The sequence below is a fragment of the Rhinatrema bivittatum genome, chromosome 18 (genome assembly GCF_901001135.1).
Source record: "Rhinatrema bivittatum chromosome 18, aRhiBiv1.1, whole genome shotgun sequence".
Taxonomy (NCBI): Eukaryota; Metazoa; Chordata; class Amphibia; order Gymnophiona; family Rhinatrematidae; genus Rhinatrema; species Rhinatrema bivittatum.
Window position 1 is genome coordinate 57,562,654 of NC_042632.1, and position 20,838 is coordinate 57,583,491.

Sequence of the window (20,838 nt, forward strand, 5' to 3'; positions counted from 1 at the left end):
CCTTCAGGAGGAAAGAAGGAACCAGGACCCCTGGATGCTGCAGGCTAAAGCTGCTTAAGGAATTACCAACCCCTCACTTGCCTGGCTCAACCTGAGGGATGGACCACGAAGGAACTTAACACCTCAGGAAGCATCTTCTCAAACCTTTTCTTCTAAACCTAATCTAAACTTTTTCTTTCTTTTTTTTCCCCCCTATCTCAGCCTGCAGGTTTGCATCTCTACCATCTGCTGGAGACAGAGAAATACTGAAGGACTGCAGGTGGCACTCTTATGTAGCAGTACCTCAAAAGTATTTTTCTCTGCTTCCATCTGCTGGTAGGGATGCAAAACCCACTTGCCTGGACCGATCTGGCATATGAACAGGAATTTTGGATTTGCAGATACCCCTGGCACTACGCGGCTCCCTATTACTAATGTACACTGTAACTATTGTAAACCTTGTTTCATGTTGTAACACTCTGAGATAATGATTATGGTAACCAACCTATCATCATCTTGATCACCAACTTAAAAATAGAAAAATGTCTGTAAAGATGACAGCGAACTACCAGAGCTGGCATACTGGTTGTACAACTTTATTAAAATATTTCCAAGAAATGAACAAAAATTCTCTAACAAATTTTCTAGAGGCATGAAGTGGAAAACTAAAGATTTTGCAGTCAGAGAAACAAAATTTCTATATAAAAAAAAAAAAAGCAAAATAAAAAAAGGTTCTATTTTAGGTGATTTGACTTTGAAATGTTTCACAGTTTAATTGTTCAGCTGAAAAAAGGAAGCTTGTTCATTGTGTACAAAAATATACTTCTGACCCTTAGAGAGTAATTATAAAATCTGGTACAGATAATGACCTGTAAGAAAGCAGTAAGTGAAAGGCCTCAGAATACTGTGCCCTAGGAAAGTCGAGCCTGTCCTGGGACCTGTACAGGAAGAAGATGGGACCAGTACAGTGTACTTCAATACAAACACCCTCTTAAAACTTCACAGCAGAATTTTCATTGAGAAACAATACAGAAAATATAACACTTCTGTCTTCTAGCAATGCGGTTTGTTACTTAACTCCTCCTAGTCACCAGGCATCGAGTTTACAAGTTCCTAATTCATACTTCAAAAACTCAATACTGGCAAGAAATATTTAATGAAGAAACATTAGCTAAAAGTGTTTTGGGAAGAGAGATAATTAGGGACCTCGATAGCTTGCTATGCTACAAGCTCTCATTAAACCAGTTTTGTGCTGAAATATCTGCAAGCCATTTATTAAGACAGTTTGCATACAAACAATCATTGCTGAAACAAGTGCTGAGAACAGTCTGTAAGAGTAGATTTTATTTCAGTGTATAACTAAAGAGCTGGTGTGTGTGTGTGGGGGGGGGGGGGGTGTAACCTTAGGAGGGCTGGATGAAGGAGTTTGGTTGATTTAGCCTAGAAAAGAGTAGACTGAGGAGTGACCTTGATAACAGTCTTCCAATAAAATTAGGGTAGGGAGATGGTGGAATCACCATCACTAAACAGGAAGGGCTGCCCACCAAATCTTTTCCATATCCTCTTTCCCAGATGGCTGCACAGTAACCATCCCTGACTTGAGGAGGAGAGAAATCTCTTCCAAGGGAATGGAGGGATGTGACTGCAGAGACCAGGAAGAGATGGGAAAACATGGAACTGCGGGGATGAGGAGAAGGAAAAGATGGAGGGGTGGGATGAAGGTTGTAACTGCAGGCATCAGGAGGATTGGGAGGGTTGTGTGTGACTGCAGGCATCAGAGAGAGAGGAGCAGAAAGTGACTGCAGGTCAGAGGAGAACAGGGGGATCTGATTTCCAGGATGAGAGGAGGAAAAGAGAATTATGGGTGGGGGATGTGACTACACAGATTTATTTATAAGAGGGAGTGCAAATTCAAGGACTATGAGGAAGAGAGGATGTAAACGCAGGGACTGATGGCAGGAAGTGGTTGCCAAAATTCATTCTGCAGTGGGTAAAGCTTATTTCAAGATCCTTTTGTAATTCAGTGGAATTTGCTTATTACCACAAAATCTCTTATTTTAACAGTTTCTTACAGAAAATGCTCTTTTATATTGTTGACAGAGAAACAACAAAATGAATGAAATGGTATAAAAAATCAAACTGTTTCTTTGCACAAAGAAGCTCAGAATCCCTAAAGATTGCCTCAGTAAGGTTTAGCACTGACAAACATTGTGCAGGCAGACCAAGGTGGGAAAACCCTATTATCTTCTATGAAAAGCTGGAAAGTGAGGATTTTATTATGCATAAACTCCTGAAAGGTAGGATTTACAACTAAACATTATTTAATTCTATGTAAATTCAATACCAGTAACAAGTCTTCCACTGAATGAATGCGGACAGGTGAACAGTGGGGATATGCATCAAAATAATTAGGAATCTTAACGTCCCACCCCTGCACCACCATAAGACAACTAATGAGGTCTGGTGATATCGCAATTGCATAGTTAAGTAACTGTAATACCAGGGTTTTCAATATCTCATTAGTAAAAAAAAAACATTTCTCTTTTACATGCAACTATTTTTACTACTTAAGAGGTAATATACAGACAAAGTTTATACTGTAGACCTGCCAAAGATTTCTACATTTCTGGCTGTGTAATTCTCTGGCTGCTGCAGAAAACTAAAGGCCCTGGTAGTTTAAGCTCTATATTTTTTCTTGGCTTTTTGCATCTGAAAACCTATCCGTCCTATATTAAAGTCTGGAACTTAAGGCCGTTCATTAACGCCAAGCTCTGCCTGAGATTGCTTTAAGTGGCAGATGTTCTAAGCATTTTTCCCATAGATGCTAAGGTGGCACTTTTCAAACAGCCTTTGCCTGGAGTGGTGAGAAAAGGCAAAACAGTACATGCAGCGGGAACATCTATTTTTCACATGGATAGCAGGATGTTTGCACGGGTCTTTAGCCAAGCACAACTACCCTCATGAGGAGAACTCCTCCCTGCACATGGCCCTTTTAGATGCTGGTTCTGTTGGATTTTGACTTTCATACACAAGCATGGGGAGACTAAAAATTAATTTGGAGGAGTCAATGTCAGTCTCATCTCCTGTCATCCTACTGCTGCTGGAGGTGGATTAACAGAAATACCAACTTCAGGATCTCTATCTTCACTGTATAATTAAAAATGTCAGATTATATTTGACTTTCTCAAAAAACATAAGACTTTTAATGTGGACAAACTTAATACATATCAGGTACCAAATAGTTAATTTCTACTTTATTGTTAAATTGGTTGATAAATTTATCCAAGTTTCAGTTATGCATTTTCACTTTTGCTGAGGTATCAAATGTCAGAATAACTAACTTAACTATTTTCTGACATCTCACTATCTTTCCAAGCACATGCCAAAAACTGGTTGAATATTGACAGTGCTAAATTTACATTTCTGCAGGGTCACCATGTACTAGAAACATCCTTCAAAGCTTCTGCTTTACTTCCTGTCCATGGGGCTATGGCAACCCTGCTCCAATGATGGAAATTTTTTTTTTTTTTTTTTTACTTCTAACATGTTCATGATGCACTCAACTTTCTGCAACCAAGCAGAGAAGATAGGGCAGAATCCCTAGAAGAAATGATGTATGGAAGGAGACAGCAGCAGAAAAGATGAACAATTTTAACATATTCATCAGCTGGTATTCAAGATATCATCTGTAGTGGAAAATAATTTATAATGTACAAAATCATAAGAGAAGGAAAAGGGAGAGAATGCACAAAGCATTTAAGATGATGTGCTCATGAAATACAAAGACTTTCTTCCCACGGAGACTACATGAGAGAGTGTACATTCAGTATTACCCAGCCTTACACCCTGTCAGGTAAGCAATGCTGCTATGCACTCACTTATCTATAGTTCAAGCAAAATCCAAACACGCAATGGCTGTCAACATTCATACAAACTTTACATACAATTCTATCAAAGTATTACACAAGACTGTCTGTCAAGAGACAAACAGTGACTTAACTGCCCTCACATTCAGCATGAGCTTGCAGCGGCAAACCTTGGACTGAAGCCCATGACATCTTTCTGTCCTGCTCATAGAACTTCCACCTCTGTCTCTCTCATCTCTCTGGTCTATCCATTTTCTTCTGTCCTAAGACCATAGACTTGAAGGCTGATACTCAAAATATCTAGACATCTAACTTAAGGAGTTAGGTTCCTAAATCTTCCTAAATCAACATTTTTCCCCACTGAATACAAAACATTTTATTCCTATTTTTACCAGATGTATAGAAAGTGATCAGAATCAGGTTGGGGGAATTAAGTTAGGTTTTCAGTCTTAGGCAGGACTTAAATTTAGGAACCTAAGTTCAAATTGAAAGCTTCCTAAAATGTAGGCAACAAGGTTATCTTTCTCTGAAAATTCACCTAATGGTGTCTGTCTTGCCCTGCTCAGCTTCTCCTTTGCCCAGCGTCTGTCTGTCCATCCTGCTTTCCCCACCCTGATCCCTTGTCTATTTTGCTTCCTCTCCCCACTTACTTCTGACTGTCCAAACTCATCGTATAAATACAAGCTCCATTTTAGACTTTTTTTCTCTACTTTGATTCAAATTCATTTTGTAAAGTAAAATACTGGTGCATTTCAATTTCAAAGAAAAACAATGGTGAATGTTCTAGTTAAAGAAAAAATTATACAATCCAACCATATGTATCTTACCAATAAAACAAGAGTGAACAAATAGTATCCAATAAAACTGAAAGACAAGTGAAGAGAGACAGCGTTTGTGCTCATTGACATCTTCATGAATTGCACACATACAAAAGCCAGGAATGAAGACACAAACTACATTCAGCATTGTGCTCACTGAGTTGCTAGCAGTGACTCTTATGGTATTATTACTATCATTATAAGCAGTAATATCCATGAGGACCACAAGAGGAGCAAAGTAAGGAAATCCTGCACACAGTAATAGTTATATTGGCAGCAACGCCAATTATCTTATTATGAATTTTATGTTAGCTGTCTTTTAATGAAAACATTAGCTTACCTCTCTCAATTCCTACTAATTCTCCACACCAGTACAGACAGCTGGGTTATGTCCGCTCCTTCTTAGGCTGAGATTAACACACACCAAGATCTCACTTCTTTTGTGAACTGTTTGTTCCTTTTTGACATCGAGCACTAAAACTCCTCTTCCTTCCCAGTCAAGCAACTTTTATAGCCATAAAAACTGAAAAAATACTTAAAAAAAAAAAAGATCATGATAGCTAATAATGCAGGATACACAGGAACAGATGCATTAATTAGGAAGGGATAATCCAACTGGTCTAGAGAACTAATATAAAAGGAATTGATAGAGGTATTCCTAATACATGTTGTTCTCCCAACCAATCTGGATAGGTGGTACATGCCAGAGCTGAACGTCAATGAAAAAAAGCCTGAATCTTTGTTGGTGCTATTGATTAAGCCACACCAGTATGGGCTAAAAAGGATGTTCCTTCACCCAGTAGGCTGAGAGCAATGAAAACATCACTGACTACACACTTTCCAACGATGTCATCTCTTCCCATCAGTCTCCAGGTCAAGGTAATTCCATAGTGTTCAACTCTACAATCAGCTACAAACTCAAAGATAACACTTAGGATTCCTTTTTAGTAAAGTAAATACAGATCTTATCAAGCTCCCAACCATCCTTTAAAGTACAAGTTCTCCTATTCCCTGAAAGTAAATAAGACACTCTAGTACAGCACAATAACTTGACAGAAAATTATGTTATGGAGAAGGTTCAGTATGGACTGATGTGGATTAGCAGAAAAGAAGAGTGACTGACAAGACCAAAAACCCTTCTTCTGTTACATTCACATGCAATCCAAACCAATAAGAACTTGTCACAACCTAAACATGCCTAATCCAAATAGAGGCCCTGCAGAATGCATCCAAAAGAACGCCATGCTGCCACTTTGCTTGCACTCTCTCAGCAAGGGATGGAGATATTGCCCTTGTCTGAATAATCTTTAATTACAGAACAGGTGCTCTCTCAGTTTATAGGCTTCAGATATGCCACTTTTTATAGCTGTTTTAGATGCAAGTTGACTTCTTCCAGATCCAAATAAAATAAAATGCTTGATCTGTCCACATAAAACTTTAATGCTTTTTAAAGACCTAGACTGTGCAGGCCTCTTCTTTTTTTATGCTCTGGACAAAGGAGTGGGTAATGTTCTCAGATTAATGTAAAATAAAATAATCTTCAGTATAAAACTTGAAACAGTTCTTAATATAACTTTTTTTTCCTAAAGAACTGAATGTAACGGTCAACAGAAGTTAGGGTTTGAATGTCAATCTTCTTGCTGAAAACACTTTCCTCCTTGTATTTTCTGACCAGTAAACAGAATTCAATGGTTCAAACAGAAACTAAATTAAGATTCCACACATGCACCACAACATTCATTTTTGGAAAACTTTAACTTTGCTGTTCTGAAAAGCAAATAATTGAGAGGTTGCAAACTTCTTTTCAATCGATATATACTGTTACAATTGAAAATGTAGTTTCATGAACTTTTAACGTGTTTCCTCTAAGCCTACTTCAAGTTTGAAATACAAATTCTAAAATTATATACAGTGACCTTTTTACACCATTCTGCATATTTCTTTCTCCATATTCTGTGATATGCTGTATTTGCAACATTTACATGACTGCACAAGACCACTGATTACTCTGAGTATCTTTTTCTTCACAGCATTTCCATCTTAATAGTAGTGGTAGATGAAGAAAAAAAAAAAAGCTTGATGCCACCCAAATGACCAATTATAGACCAATTTCCAAACTCCCATTCGTAGCAAAACTAATTGAAAAGTCGTCCAGAGACAACTAGATATCTATCTTGAATCAAATAACATTTTATTTCCAAATCAATTCAGTTTTAGAAAAAATTTTAACACAGAATCTCTTTTAATCTCCTTTTGAGATACTATTCTTAGGGGTTTTTATTACGGTCAAAGCTACTTTCTAGTCTTATTGGATCTTTCGGCAGCTTTTGATCCGATGGATCACCATATCTTACTCTCTCATCTTAAAGAGATCGGGATACAAGATGTTGTTTAAAACTGGTTTACGTCCTTTTTAACCAACCGACTTTTTCATGTAAAGATAAAAAATACATTCTCCAATAACTTTCCTTTAGAAACTGGAGTGCTGCAAGGCTCAACGCTTTCCGCTACACTTTGTAATATTTATCTGTTACTAATCTGCCATTTTCTCTCAGGGCTAGGCCTCAATTTTTATATATATGCGGTTGACATACAGTTCCTTGTCCCTATAGAGGTGTCCATAGAACATTCTCTCAAAACCGTTGCTATGTATCTAAACGCTATTAATCAATTACTTATACCTCTGAAACTTATTCTTAACACAAAGAAAACAGATATTTTTAGAACGAAAATGTATGGAAATAGAAATACCACCAATATGTCTCAGCAGCATTTCTAAGATAAAAACATCCACATTAGTTAGGGACCTAGCTATCACCTTGGATATGGAACAATTAAAAAAGCACATTGCATTGAAAATAAGAGATGGGGGGAGCTGTGAGAGGTGATTGAGTGCTGGAGAGGAAAAGACCTTTCGTCTGCATTGCTTGTTACCTGAAGTTCCTCTGATTCAGAGGTGAGGGAATTGGCGTGGGGGCGTGACCCGGAAGTGACGTCAGCGGGGGAGCCCCGCAGGACTAATAAAAACAGACGACCTGCGGCGCGCGCCCCTTCTGAATGAAAAAATATTATGGGTAGAAAACGTAAGTCAAAATATACTTCTTCACCTATCTCTTCTCAGTCAAAAAGGATTGGACCTATGGACTCCCACATAGTAAGAGTGAGGGAGTCCATTCAGGGGGGATGGAAGAGGGGAACTCCTCTTTAGAAGTACCCTCTACCCCCAAGTCCACACCACATTCCTCCTTGGAACCTATAAGGGAAGGTATTTTGGTTGCAGGTACTAATATTACATCCCAAGTGGTTGAAAATCACACTAAGTTAAGTGTGGCTGATTACACTGGGGGTAATATACAAGAAGAAATGGTTACTTTAGATACTGAGAGTACTACGAGGGGGAATAATGTTCCATGTCCATCAGTCCTCGAACTAGGTAGTTTGGTGGAAGAACATGTGTCAGAACCTGAAAACATATCAATGTTGGATTTATGGAGATTGATAATGAAAATCGATAAGAAAATGTCAGGTACTATGTCTAAGATTCATACGTTTTCAGTAGAGACAAGAGAGAAATTAGTAGACCTAGATAGTAGGACTGAAAAACTGGAGCAGGTTGTTACTAACTTGAATCCAATGATAAAAAATTTACAAACAACCAATATATCCTTTATAAAAGATAATTTGGTATTACATGCTAGAATGGAATTAATGGAGAATGAAATAAGATCTCACAATCTGCATTTACTAAATTTTCCAATATCCAGATTAATGTGAGATTTTGAATTAATTAAGAAGTACGTGGTTGAAATTCTTTCCTATGAAACTCAGAATGTACCAATGATTTAAAAAATGTATTATCTTCCCCAAAGGAAAACGTCTCAAGCTGTTGAAGGAGGTGTTGACACATTAGGGAGTCCTGGTGTGTCAACTTTCCTGGAGGACTCTTTGGATAATATAGCAGCCCGAGCTACTTTGCTGGTTACTTTTTTATTGAAAAAAAGACAAGGTTTTATTTTTTAGTAAATACTTTCAAAATAAATCTTTTGATTTCTGCGGCCAAAAAATTCAGGTTTTCCCCGATGTATCTCGAGCTACACAAGCCAGACGGAAACAATTTTTATCTTTAAAGCAAGCAGCTTTGGATATAGGTGCTATTTTCTTTTTAAAATTCCCATGTAAGTGCCAAATCACTTATGAATCAAATAAATTTATTTTCTTTGATCCTTCACAGCTACAGCGTTTCTTAAGGGATAAGACTCAAAAGTCTCAGATAGGTTAAAGGAATAGGATGTGTAAAGATAGTGACATGTACTTAAGTTTCATTCTCTCTCTACTCCCCTAGACGTGGGCTAGATCAGATGTTCTTAGTGATTGAATTGTTAAGTGAACTATGGGATTGTTCTAGATTTGTTTGGAATATCTGTATACATGATTATTTCATTTATTATAAATGTTATAATTGAATAAAAATAAAATGAAAAAAAAAGAAAATAAGAACTGGATACTTCAAGCTCCTTACCTTAAGAAAGTTGAAACCCCTCCTGGACCCGAAAGATTTTAGATCGGTTCTACAAGCCCTGATAGTATCTAATATCCACTATTGTAATGTCTTATTGCTTGGCCTTCCTCACAGTACCACAAGACCACTGCAGGTTTTACAAAACGCGGGCAGCAAGGGTGTTATCTGGAGTAAAGAAATGTGATGACATCACCCCCATCCTAATCTCATTACATTGGCTGCCCATTACTTTTCATGTACAATATAAAATAGCTTGCATGCTTCATAACATATTTTACGGAAACAAAACAGAATGGTTAAACTCTGCCATCCGTTTACATATACCGCAAAGTAACCTTAGATCCAGTAATAAAAGTCTCCTATCCATCCCCACAATTAAATCAGCACGACTCAGCGAAGTCAGAGAGAGAGCAATCTCGATCGCAGGCCTCAAGCTTTGCCATCCTACCGACAACTACAAACAGACACCAAAACATTTAAAGCCGATTTAAAGACATGGCTCTTTACATGTGCCTATGTTGAGTCAGGTCAACCCACCAGCAAGTAGTGAATTTTACGCACCTCTGTTTTTGCTTTTAGTACACTGTGTCACTTTTATTTTGATGTTTTGCTTTTATTATATTTATTGTGTTATTAACGGCCCTTTTAGATATGTTTTACAATAAAATTTTGTCTTTTAAGATATATTAACCATTTTATTTTATTATTATTATTGTATTTTCTGCTCTTATTGATTGTATACCATTGTGATGGTTTTATTATTGATGTGACAGTTTAAAAAACCAAGTAAACCATAAACCATTTTAGTATTTCCTTCCCTGCTGGTAATCTGATCAGCTCTATCAACAATGAAAAACACAATGTTCTTGGCTAGTATGGAACTATTAAAATTACTTCCCCTGCGGGTTTCCTAATATTTTCTAAAACTTTGGATATTGCAATCCATGGGGAAACACATAGAATGTTTCCCCCATGCCTGCTTTAATATCTGCTCACTTTTTGCTGTTAGATGCCATCAAGACCATCAATGCTGAGCTCCATCTTATGTATTGTTCAGTTGCCACTTTCCTGTCTTCACCTCCTTTCTGTTCGGTCAGTACCACCTGGATATTTTGTTTCCTTGTTTACGTTTCAGGAACGTCTCTGTTTATTCTAGAACCTTTGTCACCTCTGTCCTTGTATGCAAGCTCCTCCTTCCTTGTTGGCATCTAAAACGTGTACAAAGTTTTATGACTGAGGTATACTGCTTTCACCTCCTGCACATTTAAATGTAGTATCTACATTTTTTCTACAACATATATTCTGGGTCACTCTTCTCCTCAACCACCATTGTAGCAAGTTTCTCACTTCCTTCAGCAACTTCAAAACTATGAAGGCAGCCATTTCTTAGAATAGACCAACCTCTCACTCTCATGGGAAACTTAGCCTGCTGCTTGATGTACCAGACCAATCCCAGGATATGCAGGCACTCAACTGTTTCCAACAACTTCTTTTCCATCTTCCTCACTTCTTATCCAAAAACATTTCTAAAGCAGAATCTGAAATCATATGATAAACATTTTGTATTGCTATAGTATGGCTTTTCTCCAAATTCATCATCCAGTCCGTATGACTTATCTCTGCACTGCTGTCTTTCAATATGAAGTGCTAGAACGATCAAGTTGTGCAAGGAAGGAATGCCAAACAACTGCAAGTCCAAAAAGAAAGCTTTAGTGACTTTCTTGTACTGCAAATTGTATGAGTTTTGATTGCTTGCAGCTCTGGGAACATGCAACTAGGCCTCCAAGGACATTTTCTGACTGAATGGCCTGAATAACTCATCTTAAAGACAATTATGAGAAGTTTTTGGGGGTTTTTTTAATCATAAACATTTAATACTTTTAGATACAATATCAAATTCCTCAATATCCTTCAAATGAAAAAGAAATCATCCTCAAACCTCTGATATTAGAACTAGGATCTGAAACAAAAGCTGAACAGACCTGAATAAGCCTTCTGCCTCTTTCAGGGACCTGTACTGTGGAAGCAGGGCTTTTTACTCTTCTGGAAAATCTTTTGAGAATTTTGTCTAAATTTGGACCAAATAAACATTCTCCTTTATTTTAGTCATAGACTGTTTCTGGCAATAACCCATAGCTCCAGCTAGCAAGCACAGAATTAGATGCTGTTATCTGCTATAAACTTGGCTATCACCTAAAATAGAAGGCTACTTCTAGGATATACAGCCATCTTAACATAATCCTCAAAGAATGAGTTTGCTGTCCTGCTCCTCTTGTCTGAGCATATCTTACTTCTACCTATACACTGATACTCTGTCAGGCTCTCAAACCATGCCAGTAACTCTGGATTCTGATTTCCGACTCGATTTGCATACAGGTCTTGAAAGTTGGTTACCTTCAAGTGTCATTTTCAAGCTATGCTCAGCATCATATCAATTGTCTGCTGCTGATGCCTACTCACACATCAGTAAAATATCTGCTTGCAGTCGAGATTTGCAGTTTAACCATTTGTGGCCCTAAGCCTTGGAATCATTTTGCTCCTCGGTTCACCTGTCCAGTTTCACTTCAATAGTCCCAATAGCAACCCAGGCAAAAAAGTCAACAGCTTCAGGCACCTGGAGAGAGACTGCATCAATGCAGCCAATGCTTTTGCACACCTATGGAACACACCTCATTCTAGTGAGCCCAATGAACTAAACTGGAGGCTGACAGAAGAGCTGGAGTGAAAATGACATCTTCTGGAGGTGTGCTTTGAGTGATATTAATCTCAGCATGCTGGCTGAAAGAACATCCATATTAGACCAGACTATCTGTAGAGGTAATCGAATGTTCATTTGTGAAGTCTGTAGTGCTTAGAGAAGGAATGAGCTCCAAGTTGGTCCCCTGCTGCTCTATTCTACAGATGCTAAATATGACAGCATGTGCCTTGCCTACTTTAAATAGTTCCCTGTGAGATTTCATATAGGCCTCTGACGTGCAGCACTTGATCATTCTGAAAATGGAAAGTTTTGATGCTGGCAATCCCTCATTGGCAGAAGATAAAACAAGCAATAATTCTGACTTCCAAAAGTCCTTTGCTGTATTTAGATAAGTATACTCACTGCTCAATGTCCAGCAAGTGCAACTACTTTTCCTTTGAATATTTTAGATGTAGACATAAAGAATTAATGTTTGAATGAAACTTGGAACATAGTCCTTAAAAATAAAAATTGCAGAAACTAAAGTGATGCAGAGCAGGATTTTAGCTCACTCACTTTTCATGCACATAAGATAGCTAAAACAAACACAACAGATGAAGAACAAAGATCCCCAGTGGTTCAAAAGGTGGTCCAATCAAGGCATTTAAGACAAAAAATTGAGTTTAAAAGGACAAGATTTAAAAACTCAGAAGCCAACAACTTGGCTGTTCCTGAAAATCCAGTAAACAATATTTCTTTCAAGATGGATGATAAAGATTATTTTAAAATGTTTGGTCAGAGTGACTTTGTTCAAATTTCTAAGTCCATCAGCAGCCCCTAATCTTTCTGGCTCAAAAGCAGTTCAGATATGCACCTTGAAATCTTTATTGTATAAGGATGACAGAAATGTATTTATCTGCAGCAGGTGCTGAATTGTCACCAAGCAACCACTGCCTTCTCTGGATTGCTTAGAAAATGAGAACAAACAGCAATCAAAACTGATTTTGTTCCAGTGCTAGATGATACTTGGCATTCAACTGTCCTAAGTGAAAATCATTCAAGCTGTCCAATAAAACTGCCACTACCTCTACAAGCAAACATCTTAATTCTTAAAATATGGTAAAACTGGTCTTGGTTTGGTGAATTTCTGGGGGCGCTTGGCAGGCTGTGTGGAGAGGACGTTGGCTTTTGGGCCCTTCACAATCTTTTCCAAATTGCATCACAAATCCAGCAGAGCTGACACCAAGGCCCGCCACTAAATTTCCAGCTCCTCGCTGTTTACCCAACTGCAGCTCTGCCCTCTAGTGGCAGTCTTACTTTTTCCCTTGCATTCTGCTTCCTGGAAGCTTTACTATTTTGTCCTCCATAGGCATCAGCTAGCTGAAAATCCAGAGAAACTAATTTTTATTGCATACAACCAGACACTTGCTAGAGGGGCACATCTTTACACAGTTAACAGCTCTCAAAGTTTAAAAAGTTGCTGGCCTCCAAGCAAGCATTTAATTTAGAAATGAAAATCTAACCAACAGTTTCACACACTAACAATTGCTCCATCCTACCTGCATCAGGAGTGAGTTTCTTTGCAGAGCAATAATCAAAGTCATTTATATGTGTAAAACAGCATATCTACAGAACCTTGCCCCCACTTTATGCCTATTTACTTTTGTTCATGGAGACTGAAGCACAGCTGTACACATAAGCGCACGGATAGAAGCAGCTGGTAAGGATGCAGGCGGATAATCCAGTGCCTAAGCTTCCTCTGCAGCTCTCCAAGAGACCTCCAGTAAACTAGGAAGCAGCAGCAGCCTTAGCGTCTGATGTCAGACAGGAGCAGACAGATCGTGAGACCAATATATCAAGATTTTCTAGACAGAAAGGAGGAGGACATATTCCTGCTGTCCAAAACCTAATTTTTTTTTTAATTTGCAAGTGTCATGGGGAATGGCAGCTGACACTGCATGAGAATCTGAGATGGGGTATGTTGGACAATCCAGCAATCCAAATGAGGCTTTGTAACAGAAAAAACGAATCTGCATATAATCCACGAGTGTCAGTCCAAATAAAGCATCTGTTTTCCTCAACAGTGAACATTTGCCAAATGTACATACAAACTGAGCAAGCACCATGACTGAGATACTGCAGAAAAGTGAAGCAGACAGAAAAATATCAATTAGCAAGGGATGTAGAATTGTGTGGTCTTTCTTTGGAAGTTTTAAGCACATCCCTAAAACCACAAAAGTTTCATAGATGGCACAAAATATAATTTGCTCTTCAACGGCTTCCCGTGGTGGGAACTCCTGTTTCTCTGAGACCTCAACTTTGATTTTCACTTTGTCCCCCAAAAAGAAGAAACATTTCCTAAACAGAAGCAACTAAAAAAAAGCTATAGCTACCTCCTCAGACAGCAGCACTTGTCCTTCATACACACCCCTTCACAATAGGTCACCCAAACCTTCTCACTGCCCTTCCCCTCTCAGCTTACTGGAAATATCGCACCTCACAGAGATTTCAATGTTATAACAAAACAAATAAGTGGAAAAATGACTGTTATAAGAAACAGGAGAAAAATTAGTGAAAGCCATTTTTCCTCTGATTTTTTTAAACACTGAAACGCCTGGGAAAAATAAAATAAAAACCACTCACTTCACATCACCGCAACAGGCTTCCACACAGTACCTCATTTCTCATCTATGCACAGCTTCCAAAGTACTTCATCTCTCATCAGGGCATACATTTCCACATCTATGCACACTAACAGTGTCCCCTTGCATCCGTGCACACACTGTCCCTTCACATCCAAACAGTCATCGACAGTGCCCCATTCTGCATTCATGCGTACGCTTCTAAACATCTGTTCACACGCTACTGCAAGTAGTACCCCCTCATATCTGTGCAAAACGTCCACATGTAGGGCCATTTAAGATCAGTACAGATGCTGGCACATGCAATACCCTCAGTTGCAGAGATAACTTCAGCCTGGTCTCAGATAACTGAAAATCCTCTGGCACAGCACCTTGTAAATTAGATCCAGCACACAGAAATATTCACTTACATTTTTTCATAAAACTAAATTGTTTACAAAATATCTCTGAATATCTCTGTTCAAGGAAATATCTAAAGTTCTTTTTCAAATTTGAAAGGAACAAAACATCACGACTAAGATTTGGAGGGGAACAGAGCTTGCTTAGCACTGCTCTAGCAGGTAAGACCGTGAGAATGCTGAGAAAGCCAGATTCCTGGTCAGGGTCAGGACACAAGGAGGGAGGGAAAAAGTAAGCAAAGTTGCTACTGGTCTGAGGAAATCTCTCTGTCTGGTTCCGGTTTGCTGGTTTGTCCGGGAGATGGCGTGTGAGTCACATGTGCAATGGGTGGTGCCACAAGCCCATCCACAGAGCTTGCTGGTAATACAGGCGGAGCCACTCCAACCACTGGAGGAAACCTGAAAAATAGAAGAGCTGGTAAGTACCAGTCACCTTTAAAAGAAGGAAAGGAAGGATGAAGGGACTGGGACAGTGAAGCAGAAAATGATAGGAAATAAGGCTCATCTAGTCACCCACCTTTGCTTCGTAGTGCATGCCATAGACCCATCTGATTTTTTATTTTCCCTCTCAATTTCACAACTAGGGATCCTCTAAGGTTATTCACAGACTTCCATCAATTCCATTACTGGTTTTCTCTCCACCACTTCCCCTAGAAGGCTCTCATGCATTCAACATTATGTTGTAATTCCAAAAATTCTACCCCTGGAGCCTCACATCATGACCACTTTTTCTAAAAAAAAGTCTTTCGCACAAAATTGTCTCTTGTGCATTATATAAACCTGTAACACAAATGAATACCTATCCTACCCCCCTCTCTCTTGTCATCTAGGGTTTACACGTTTAGGTTGTTAAGTCTCTTCTTAAAGAGCTTTTGCTGCAGACCATGCACTATTTTTGTAATCCTTTCCTGAACCATATTTTCTATATCCTTTCAGAGGTACAGTCGCCAGAAGGGGTCACGGTGCTGCAGGTGAGGTCTCACCAACAACCTGAACAATGTCATTATCACTTCCTCTTTTCATTCTTATGTACCCTAGCATTCCTCTTGCTCTGGCTAAGAACATACGATTTGCCACACTGGATCAGACAAAGGTCTAGCAAGCCCAGTATCCTGTTTCCAATTCAAGTGACAAATCCCTGGCAGGATCCCAAGGAGTAGAGAGATTCCAGACTGCTTATAGCAGGAATAAGCAGTGAATTTCTGCACTCCACCTTAATAATGGGTAATGGTCTTTTTTTCCCAGAAACCTGTCCAAACATTTTTTAAACTCAGCTAACACAGTAAGATACGAGCCAATACAGTAAAGTGCCCGGGTTTGGACGCGCGCCTTCGACGCGCTAGCTATATCCCTTATACAGTAAGGGGTAATAGCGCGTCAAAAATCCGTGGCCAACCCCCCGAAACTAATAGCGCCTGCAACATGCAAATGCATGCTGATGAGCCTATTAGTTATTCCCACGCGATTCAGAAAGCAAAATGTGCAGCAAAGCTGCACATTTTGCTTTCAAAAATTAACACCTGCCCAAAGACAGGCACTAATTTCGGCTGGCACTGGGGAAGTGCACAGAAAAGCAGAAAAAACTGCTTTTCTGTGCACTCTCCGACTCAATATCATAGCAATATTAAGTCAGAGGCCCCAAAAATTAAAAAAAAAAATTTTAATTTAAAAAGTTTAAAATGTGCCTGCGGCCAGCGGGTCGGAAGACGGACGCTCAATTATACCGGCATTTGTTTTCCGAACCCGTGCCTGTCAGCGGGCTCGAGAACTGATAGCGGAAAAATTGAGCGTCAGCTGTCAAACCCGCTGACAGCCGCCGCTTCTGTCAAAAAGGAGGCGCTAGGGACGCGCTAGTGTCCCTAGTGTTTCCTTTTACTAAATTGCGCGCCCAGAAGAGTGGCCTGTGAGCGGGTCGGGAGAGTGGGCGCTCGCCCGCTCTTCTTTCTGTATCGGCCTGATAGTAGTGACAGCACAAAAAGACCAAATGGTCCTTCCAGTCTGCCCAGCAAGCTTAAGATACTAAACTGTCGCTCTGTGCAGTAATCCCCAAACCTTATGATGCCCATAACAATTTCAGCTAGTAACATTTTTTACTAGGTAATGAGGTCTCTTGTAAATTCATAGTGCTGCTTAACGTGCTTTATTTATGGACTTGGCTGTAGAAGCAGAGCTGTGCTTTTTCCCTTATGTCTGCGTATCAGGTCCACAGACATCAGGGCCCTCTTGCTTGTTGTCTGAATCCAGTTTCCTTTTTCCACTGCCATTGAAGCGGAGAGCAATGTTTCCATTGCATGTAAAGCAGCAAAGCTTATTGGTTAAGGGTATTAATCGCCACGCCGGCAAGTCACACTCTCACCATTTCCTTTAGGACTTGGCTCAGTCCTGTGCAGTATCCCAGACCAAGTCCTCTTTTCCTCTCTGCCGACTGAGAGGGAGCATCTGTTAAGGGTAGTAACTGCTGTACCAGCAAGTTACACCCCCGCCCGCCCCCGGTGCAGCAGTTACTATCCTTAACAGATGCTCCCCACTCACAGCTACACTAACAGCTTTTACCACATCCTCCAGCAACAAATTCCAGAGCTTAATTAAATGCTTAGTAAAAAAAAAAAGGAAAATTGGTTCTTACCTGCTAATTTTCGTTCCTGTAGTACCCGGATCAGTCCAGACCATGGGTTGAGCCTCCTGTCCAGCAGGTGGAGACAGACCAAAACTGTAGGGGTATCCTATATCTGGACAGAGCCTACCCTACACCTCTTCAGTATAAAGTACTTTCAAAGCCGATATAACGTCCCAAAGATCAAGCAAGCAATAAGAAAAAACTAAGAAATTGAACAAGTGAACAATTGAAAAGATTCTGTATGAAGAAAAACGCTCTTGCATTCAATTTTATTTCATCTGGTAGATGCTTCTGGTGCCTTTAGTAATAGTAGACAACAAATCAGATAATTGAAAAAACCTGTAGAAAAAGACAGAACATTCGAGCGGACGTGTCAGATCTCGCACGGGAGGGTGTCTGGACTGATCCGTGGTACTACAGGAACGGAAATTAGCAGGTAAGAACCAGTTTTCCTTTCCCTGTACGTACCCGGATCAGTCCAGACTGCTGGGTACCTAAGCTTCCCTAAACAGGGTGGGACCGAGACAGAGCCGCTCGAAGAACCTGTCGCCCGAAGGAGCCAAAAACTGGCACCTGCACATCAAGGCGGTAATGACGAGCAAAAGTATGCAGGGATTTCCAAGTAGCTGCTCTGCATATTTCCTGCGGAGAGACCGATTGACTCTCCGCCCAAGGAGCAGCCTGAGACCGTAAGGAATGAGCTTTTAAGCCTTCCGGCACGTGCTGACCCTTTCAGATGTAAGCCGACGCAATGGCCTCCTTTAGCCAACGCACGATAGTGGCCTTGGAAGCCTTATTACCTTTATTTGGACCATTCCTCAGAACAAACAAGTGGTCAGAGACCCGGAACTCATTTGTAACCTGAAGGTAAGACAGCAAGACCCGTTTCACATTGAGGCGCCGCAGATCACCCCCAGCTGTATTTGCTACTTCTGACGAAGAAAAAGCCGGAAGTTCCACAGACTGATTGACATGAAAAGAAGACAGGACCTTTGGCAAGAAAGAGGGTACCGTCTTAAGGGATACCCCTGAATCCGAGAAATGTAGGAAAGGCTCTCTGCACGACAACGCTTGGAGCTCTGCTGGCTGAATAAATGGACACCAAAAAGACGGTTTTGAGAGTCAAATCCTTAAGCGTAGCCTCCTTAAAAGGTTCAAAAGGAGCTTTGCAGAGAACCCGGAGAACCAAGTTAAGACTCCACGAGGGACAAGTAACCTGGACCAGAGGATTCAAGTGCTTGGCTCCCTTGAGAAAACGGACAACATCTGGATGAGCCACCACTGAGTAACCGTCAATGATACCTAAGGGAACAGAGCCAATCGACCAGAATTGTACACAGTATTCAAGGTGCGGTCTCACCATGGAGCGATACAGAGGCATTATGACATTTTCCGTTTTATTCACCATTCCCTTCCTAATAATTCCTAACATTCTGTTTGCTTTTTTGACTGCTGCAGCACACTGAACTGACAATTTCAATGTGTTATCCACTATGACACCTAGATCTCTTTCTAGGGTTGTAGCACCTAATATGGAACCCAACATTGTGTAATTATAGCATGGGTTATTTTTCCCTATATGCATCACCTTGCACTTATCCACATTAAATTTCATCTGCCATTTGGATGCCCAATTTTCCAGTCTCACAAGGTCTTCCTGCAATTTATCACAATCTGCTTGTGATTTAACTACTCTGAACAATTTTGTGTCATCTGCAAATTTGATTATCTCACTCGTCGTATTTCTTTCCAGATCATTTATAAATATATTGAACAGTAAGGGTCCCAATACAGATCCCTGAGGCACTCCACTGTCCACTCCCTTCCACTGAGAAAATTGCCCATTTAATCCTACTCTCTGTTTCCTGTCTTTTAGCCAGTTTGCAATCCACGAAAGGACATCGCCTCCTATCCCATGACTTTTTACTTTTCCTAGAAGCCTCTCATGAGGAACTTTGTCAAACACCTTCTGAAAATCCAAGTATACTATATCTACCGGTTCACCTTTATCCACGTGTTTATTAACCCCTTCAAAAAAGTGAAGCAGATTTGTGAGGCAAGACTTGCCCTGGGTAAAGCCATGCTGACTTTGTTCCATTAAACCATGTCTTTCTATATGTTCTGTGATTTTGATGTTTAGAACACTTTCCACTATTTTTCCTGGCACTGAAGTCAGGCTAACCGGTCTGTAGTTTCCCGGATCACCCCTGGAGCCCTTTTTAAATATTGGTGTTACATTTGCTATCCTCTAGTCTTCAGGTACAATGGATGATTTTAATGATAGGTTGCAAATTTTTACTAATAGGTCTGAAATTTCATTTTTTAGTTCCTGCAGAACTCTGGGGTGTATACCATCCGGTCCCGGTAATTTACTACTCTTCAGTTTGTCAATCATGTCTACCACATCTTCTAGGTTCACCGTGATTTGGTTCAGTCCATCTGAATCATTACCCATGAAAACCTTCTCCAATACGGGTACCTCCCCAACATCCTCTTCAGTAAACACCGAAGCAAAGAAATCATTTAATCTTTCCACAATGGCCTTATCTTCTCTAAGTGCCCCTTTAACCCCTCGATCATCTAACGGTCCAACTGTCTCCCTCACAGGCTTTCTGCTTCGGATATATTTAAAAAAGATTTTACTGTGAGTTTTTGCCTCTACAGCCAACTTCTTTTCAAATTCTCTCTTAGCCTGACTTAATGTCTTACATTTAACTTGCCAATTTTATGCATTATCCTATTTTCTTCTGTTGGATCCTTCTTCCAATTTTTGAATGAAGATCAAAAAGGGAGAGCACTCTGTGGGCGGGATCCAGCAGAGTCCAGCTGGGATCAGTAGACCAGGCTCAGGTCTCCAGGAGATAGAAGTTCCTGCCACATTGCTGTCCTAAAGGTAAATCATGTATGTGAATGGTGATTGTCACTGTCATTACTGATGAAGGTAAGCAGATATGCTGTGGTTTCATGTACATTGTAAATAAAAATACTCAAAGAAGCCTTGATCGCTCATTATTGTGCCACAGTCCTATTGTGCATTGCAAACTGGTTAAAAGATAGGAAACAGAGCGTCAGTTTTCTCAGTGGAGAAAGGTAAACAGTGGAGTGTCTCAGAGATCTGTATTGTGACTGGTGCTTTTTAATATATTTATAAATGATCTGGAAAGGGGAATAATGAGATAATCAAATTTGCAGATGATATAAAATTATTCCGAGTTTTTAAAATCACAAGCAGATTGTGATAAATTGTAGGAAGACCTTGCGAGACTGGAAGCCTGGGCATCCAAATGGCAGATGAAGTTTAAGGCGGACAAGTGCAAGGTGA

The 20,838-nt window shown here is 39.9% G+C and overlaps 1 protein-coding gene across 2 annotated transcripts in view; it reads right to left on the reverse strand.

The window, feature by feature from the left end:
* Positions 1–554: 554 nt before the first annotated feature.
* The window catches only part of LOC115080047 (C-terminal-binding protein 2), a 71,479-nt gene continuing 51,195 nt past the window's right edge, over positions 555–20,838 (reverse strand). For both annotated transcript variants that reach the window (XM_029584077.1, XM_029584078.1), the window contains exon 11: positions 555–15,298. In XM_029584077.1, coding sequence (XP_029439937.1) covers positions 15,145–15,298 — 154 coding nt within the window. In that variant the 3' untranslated portion in view covers positions 555–15,144. The remainder of the gene's footprint in view (positions 15,299–20,838) is intronic.